Source organism: Physcomitrium patens, chromosome 11, assembly GCF_059467195.1.
Source record: "Physcomitrium patens ecotype Gransden chromosome 11, ASM5946719v1, whole genome shotgun sequence".
Lineage (NCBI taxonomy): Eukaryota > Viridiplantae > Streptophyta > Bryopsida > Funariales > Funariaceae > Physcomitrium > Physcomitrium patens.
In genome coordinates, this window is record NC_143420.1 from 11,834,296 (window position 1) to 11,840,824 (window position 6,529).

Consider the following 6,529-nt stretch of genomic DNA (forward strand, 5'->3'; position numbering starts at 1 on the left):
AATTAAATCATCAAATAACACTATGTAATATAAATTAAAAATATCAAACCAATTTCAGATTTCTTATGTTATATTTTAGAAAAAATGAATATGATTATATATATGTATATATATATATATATATATATAATGGAAAAAGGTATGAAAGTTATATTACTTATAGGGTGTTAATGCCACCACAATTTTTGCTACTGCAGTCACAACTTGCCATCCACCTCGACCACATATCATGACAGTCTTTACTAGTGCCACCAGAAGCTGCCCTAAACTTGCAATGCACACCCCAACATAAAATTCTACAAACCTCTTTGGCTGCAAATTCATGTATCTAAATTACCTGTGGTGCCAACTTAATTATTTGGTCCACATTGAACGCAGACCGGACAACCAGAGGACGAGGTTGGTCAGGTGGCGGTGTGAATGTATACGGGGGGCGATGCCTGGGATCATCCATTCCACCTCATTCATTCAGAGTCATTCATCTACCCTCCCCGCATCCCTCGTCCATCCATCAGGGGCAGCCTTTCGCCAAGTTTACTTCATCCATACATACATTCATTCATCCATGCCGTGGTAACCGTGGGTCGAGTTGCGTTGCGTCGCGTAAGCCAGGATTGATGCTCCTTTCACTCACGGCGCATTCACTATCTCTCTCTTCTCTCTCCGCTCCTCGTCCTCCTCTTCTTCGCCCACCACGCGTTCTGCACTGCAATGCAGCTCCCTCCTTCCCGCACTGTTCAGGCCCGCGAGTATTGGAGGCATTTTGCTGGCGGCGTTGGAGCCTCAGTGGTGGCGTTCTCCAGGGCGAGGCTGGGAGTTGGGTTACCAGGATTTCATTCGTAGTTTTTTTCTGTGCGGGATTGGGAGGACATGTTCCTGTTGTTTAGCGTTTTGCCACTCAAAAGAGAGTGAGTCATGGCAGCCGTTTTTTGAGATTTGCAAGAGTGAGGGGGTTGGTTAAGGGGTGGTGGTGGTGGTTGCGGGATTGTAAGCAGAATTGAGCGGGTGGTGAGGACGAGGTGGCGGTGGCAGGCGCTGTATGGTCTTGTGTAGCGGTCCGTTAATTTCGCGGCGAGGAGCGAATTGCGAAGATTCTTATCTATACAAGTTGCCAATACTGGCGTTGGCTGTTCGTAATTCAGTGTTGAAACTCCGGTCGTGGTGCCTACTCGCATTTGGTGTGACGAGATTTCGGAATCCAAGCATTGCATTATAGGGTGACTCTGAGCGTAGGTACGTGCCAATGCTTATTTTGGATTCGTTACAGAGATGACTGTATTAAATCGGCTGAGACATTAGAAAAGGACAAAGTTGCTGAATATTTGGGGAATGGTGGTTGGATAATTTGAATTGGAACACGACAGAGAATGCCTGAGAAGATTGCTGACAGCGTCGCACGACATGACATGCTTTTGCCATGCCTTGGAGTTAGTTTCATCATTCCCACGGTGTTCTTTTGAATGGCCACTAAGTTGTGAGTCTATCGGTTGCTGTTAACCATCTGCAGGTATATATGTACTCTGTTGGTGAAGGTTCTGGTGGTCATTATGCGAATTGGTTGCTCAAGTGTTCCCAACATCTTTCAAGGTACTCATGAGCCACCAAATCACAACTTCAAGCAATACTCTCAACATCATTAACGTTAATTGTCAATCTGAGTCATCAGAGTGGGTGTCTGCAAGTGTACCTGTTTAATAACAACGTGGATGGGCTCAAGTGCATCGCACATCAAAGCAATGCCCTTCGTTGTCATTGATTCCCCTTAACGAACAATCCCACACTCTCAATTTTCCTGCAGCCCCGAAGTAGACTAGTAATGAATGATTGCTTGGCTAAGAATAATAATTCCCTCTCGTTGTGCTTCGTGCAGTTTTGATTATGTGGCTGGTACTCAACAGCAGAAAAGTTCCTTGATCAATACATTACCGAAGCGTCTCACACATTGTAGTAAAGTATGAACCCTTTTCATTCTCTAACTCCATGATTGTGACATCGGGATTCTTCCTAAAGGTTACTCTATGGATACCTAAGTTTCTGGTACGGAATTATGAATATGCAATGCCCATGATCCGAATAGAAGAGCAGAGAGAATCACTTTCAGGAGAACATATCGTGTCGAAATTCTAAATGCGCTGAAGGAAGAGGCAGGAAAGAAGATATATATATATATATATATATATATATATATATATTTTCAAAATTAGATACATTCTGGCCGCAACGAATGTTTTCCCTCGTTGCGTAGTAGGATTTGATAGTCCGAGCTTGCCCGTTTAGGCTTGCGGAGATAACATGACATTTTGTCCGATGTTTGTGTTCCATAATTTCTTTGTAAGGCATCGTTCTTACGCATCCAGTACAAGTTCAGTGCTTAAACCCAAAATCATCAAAATTCACCTGTTTTTATAGCGAAGTTCTCTCTGTTGATGAAGTTGAATCATTCAATTTCTTGAGCACGGACGCACGGATATATATATATATATATATATATATATATTATGACCATGTACAGAATGCAAGGTCTTCCAGAACAGATGAATGGTGAAGGGGGTTCGCTACAAAGGGGAAAACAACCACGAGCACTGGAAGATGGAAACTGGGCATGCGACGAACCATCGTGTACCAATGTCAACTATCCCCGAAGAACGGAGGTACTAAATTTTTTCACTGCTTTCGTCATGTAGTTAATATAGCCATTCATGGCTTTTGGTCCTTCTGTGAGTGATTTTTTAGGACACTATAATCTGTATTCTTTTGGTTTACTCATGGGGTATTCGGAACCCAACCTGGGGACTATTATTGACAATTCGAAATAACCATTCATTTCGTAAGTTTATTATGTGCTAGTACGTCCGGAACCATGTATATCTTTCTGTAATTTCGTCGAAGAAGACTTCGCTAGCTCTTTCATCAGCTACTGGGTTTAGAAACGGCACTTGTAGGGTGTAGGTTATGTGTAGTCTTCACAGCCTATCGAGCGGTATCAGCAGTTCTTACAGGTCTGCTGGTAGTGGATTTATCGTGTATCATCAAGGACAAATAAACGACTTTGTTTCAAAGTGATAATAGTTTGCCTTAAGCAGGAAGTCGTCACCAGCTTCCTTTTCAATCAGGCTCAAATCTCCTGAATTACGTTGTCTATACGCAGTCATGGACATCTTGTTGTGGACCTCTGCTATTTGATGGTTATTTCTGTCATTGCGGAATAGGAAAATGACATTTTTTGTCTGCGAGCATTGGAGTTTGCATCTACCGTATTATGTGCTCCTACATTGGATGCTCCAAGAAGCCAGTTTCTTGGTTTACTCATCAGTGTTAGATTTTCGCACATGATTCGGAAAAGAGGTTACGCTGGTATGTGACGTGTCAGTTTCTTAAACTAGCTCGTTATTGTGTTATTGACAGTGCAACAAATGTGGGAAGCGGAGAGGACCACTGGGGAATGCAGTAGTGAAGGCATATATAGAGAGAATCAAGATTTCTCGCGAAATGGGTCTTTCAGGGTTAGCCCCACATATGGTAATTTTTCTTATGCTTAATAATGTTCAGAATTTATGCCATTTCTTGTTCGCTGAGTGTATAAACCTGAAAACTTTAAAAACTTGAATCTCTCATCTCAAATACTAGTAATTTAATGCCTAAAGAGATGTAAACCTGGTCAACTTGTTTGATCAATGAACTTTTTTGTTGTGACACTTCAGCGATTGTATTTCGATTCATGATGGAGGATGAAGTAAAACCTTGGGATTCTTGGTCAAACGCATGCTTTGTGAGTTTAGTATTGTAATACGAAGAACTTATAACGAGTTGTTTTGGTGCAGGCCCTGGGAGGTGAGCGCGGTGGGATACTTCATCAAGGCCTGATTCCACACATGGGGGTTGCTGAAAATCAACAATCTGGAATTTCCATATCTCCAGGATCCAGCCACGTCAATGTTGGAGATATGGAGCCTTGGATGGGAGGATGCTTTGATTCGCCTATTCTTCCGTCGTTTTCATCTCATTACGTGACTGGAGATGGTGGTGTGTCCGGTCGCCGGTCCACTCTCAGGTCACAACCATTACACGTCCTCAAAGATTGTGAATGTATCATCATACTGCATCAGATTCCAGCCATGCTAATAGTCATTACTGTGGGGTTGTAGAGTACTAAATGCTAGGCCTTTTATTGTGCAGCGCTGCTACTGAAGGAAAGCGACTAGCAGAGCAACTGGTGGCCTCTTTTGCTGCATCCACGGATCCAGTAGGGGACGCCGGTGAATGCTTAGCTTCAGCTGCTCTTTGGTTACAGACCATGAAGTCGAGAATGCAAACAGGAGGAGAGTCAGGATTAGTCACTACTTCCTCCCTTATATCTGGGTCCAATCCACTTGGACTGACCACGCCTCTGAATGGAGTAAACCTTCTCCCACAATCTCATTTAGGTGGAGCCTCGGGCATTGGGAGTCCAGGCTCAGGTGGCTTGGGCAGCCTTGCTCTAAACTCAGGACCAGGATTAGCACATGGCAACAGTTTAGGGAATTATTTAGCACGAGGAGGCAACGTTGTCGGGGCTATCGGAAGTCCGGCAGGGTCTACTCGAGGAATCATGGGTCGCCTAGATCTACTATTTGAGGACTTTAAGGATCGTCCCAGCGACTTTTTACGGGTATGTTCAGCATCTTAACGTAGTGTTTGATCCCTAACATAGTCTCATTTCATACTAAGCAGTTAGTAGGTATACCTTCACTAAATTATTTCCCGATCTAGGTGTCTAAACGTTCTCACCTGATCTATGTGCTCCTAGATAGGATGAAGGTTTGAGGGAATGTATCTCGGTTCTTGCAAAGAGCATCACTCCTGAATACTAGATCTTCTTTGGTCTCATTGGTCAGGAATTTGGGGATCCGGCAGCAGTGAATGCAACGGCTATGGGTGGTGGTCTGAGGCCAGAACTAGGAATAAACGGTAATTGGGAATGTGAAGAATGCAAAAATGTCAACTTTCCAAGACGGTAAGCATTCAGTTTTTTCATGGAATACTGATATGCAGTGCAAGTTCCTTAAATTGGTTTAGCATTGCTGCAATCTTGTCTGTCCTGTAGCAGGCCTTCTCTGGTTAGAGATTGTATGAACTCCTTACAACTAGTATGTCTCTAAAAGTATCATAACGTTAATTCGCGTGTGATCTCAATTGCATCAAATCATTGGTGACATTTATTGAGAGATGATGGTTGCAATAGGACCAACTGCTTTCAGTGCCGCGAGCGGCGAGGTCCTAAAGGAGACGAGATCGTTCGAAAGTATGTGCGGATTTTAATCGAGGACCCAGACAGCATACGGACCTAAGTGGTGTGAGAAATTCTGTTTTGTCTCGTCTTTGAAAGACTGGGAACACTGCAGTTAGCTTTCTTCCATCCCTTGGCGTGGCTAGATTTTTATGAAAAAGTTCAATCCAGGTAGAGAGAGTGCCTAACATCACGCTGGTCCAGACTCTCTTTGAGGTACACAATCTTTACCGATTAACCATATTTATTTTCCTTAGGAATAGAATCATCTGATCTTTTTGTAGCAATCTACACGTTTATTGTGACAAGACTTAGTGTACTCCTACTTCCACTATAGTAGTAGTTAGCAAGTTATTTTTAATCAGGTTGATCCGGTCAATTTGTCGATATCACCAAGTTTAGTCTTGAATGTCAGTTGATTGACTTTCCTTGGAGTTACGTCGTAGTTGGTGCCACTCCTTTGACGTAGTTTTATGGGAAATCAGTCTATGACGTTCTGGCTTTCTCTAGCGTTTTCGAGCTAACTATCTAATTAGCAGGGCATCCCTCAATGATCGAGTTGTACTTACAGCCATGTAAGTGCCGCTTGTTTTTGCATTCAGATGTAGATCTAGAAGGTGCCACTGTAGCTATCAACTCCATCAGGAGTTGGTTCAGGTTGTCAAGATTTTGCTGATTAGTTTCTGGGTTTGGGATCCGGAGTTTTTGAGGTCATCTCTGGTTTGCCTTTGTAATATCATGTGTTAATGTATAAAATAACGCAGAATTGCACGTTTGTTGTGGCTTGACTCAAACTATGCCTTTGAATAGCTTGAGCTCTTATTCTTTATTGTCCTGTGATTCAGAGTGATCCATAAGTGCATTTTAGGTAATATCTAAACGGATACTCTCAAGTATTTATATTTGCAATATGTTTCTGAAATCAATTAGACTCTAATATTACAAGAATTCAAAACCAAACCATAGAGTTTCGGCTTGGCCGAAAACTATGTAATTTAAAATATCTTGTTCGTACATTGGACATTATCCTACAAGTTTGCAACAATTCTCTGTATCTAAAACACCCAAATGAGACTAAAAAAAGAAAAAAGAAACGACATATCTTTGAACTAACAAAGAAGGTCTTGTTGAGAAATTATATGTGTTTTTATGTAAATACATACTAAGGATTATTGAACAATTAGTTGTGAAAAGTATGGTAGAACTATTAGTGGATGTATACATATAAATATATAAATATATTTGTGTGTATATGTTTAATTT

General features: G+C 41.9%; 1 protein-coding gene across 5 annotated transcripts; it reads left to right on the forward strand.

The window, feature by feature from the left end:
* Positions 1-658: 658 nt before the first annotated feature.
* Positions 659-6,041, forward strand: LOC112288668 (uncharacterized). 5 transcript variants are annotated; one of them, XM_024533132.3, is made up of 9 exons: positions 659-1,233; positions 1,508-1,587; positions 1,871-1,952; positions 2,530-2,651; positions 3,406-3,519; positions 3,822-4,051; positions 4,177-4,648; positions 4,875-4,993; positions 5,222-6,041. In XM_024533132.3, the coding sequence occupies exons 4-9, from the start codon at positions 2,535-2,537 to the stop codon at positions 5,325-5,327; spliced, it is 1,158 nt and encodes a 385-aa protein (XP_024388900.1). In that variant the 5' UTR covers positions 659-1,233; positions 1,508-1,587; positions 1,871-1,952; positions 2,530-2,534; the 3' UTR covers positions 5,328-6,041. The 5 variants fall into 5 exon arrangements, with proteins under 5 accessions (XP_024388900.1, XP_090110439.1, XP_024388895.1 ...); XM_090254313.1 differs by having other exon boundaries at positions 2,535-2,651; XM_024533131.3 differs by having other exon boundaries at positions 662-1,233; positions 2,513-2,651.
* Positions 6,042-6,529: the final 488 nt, after the last annotated feature.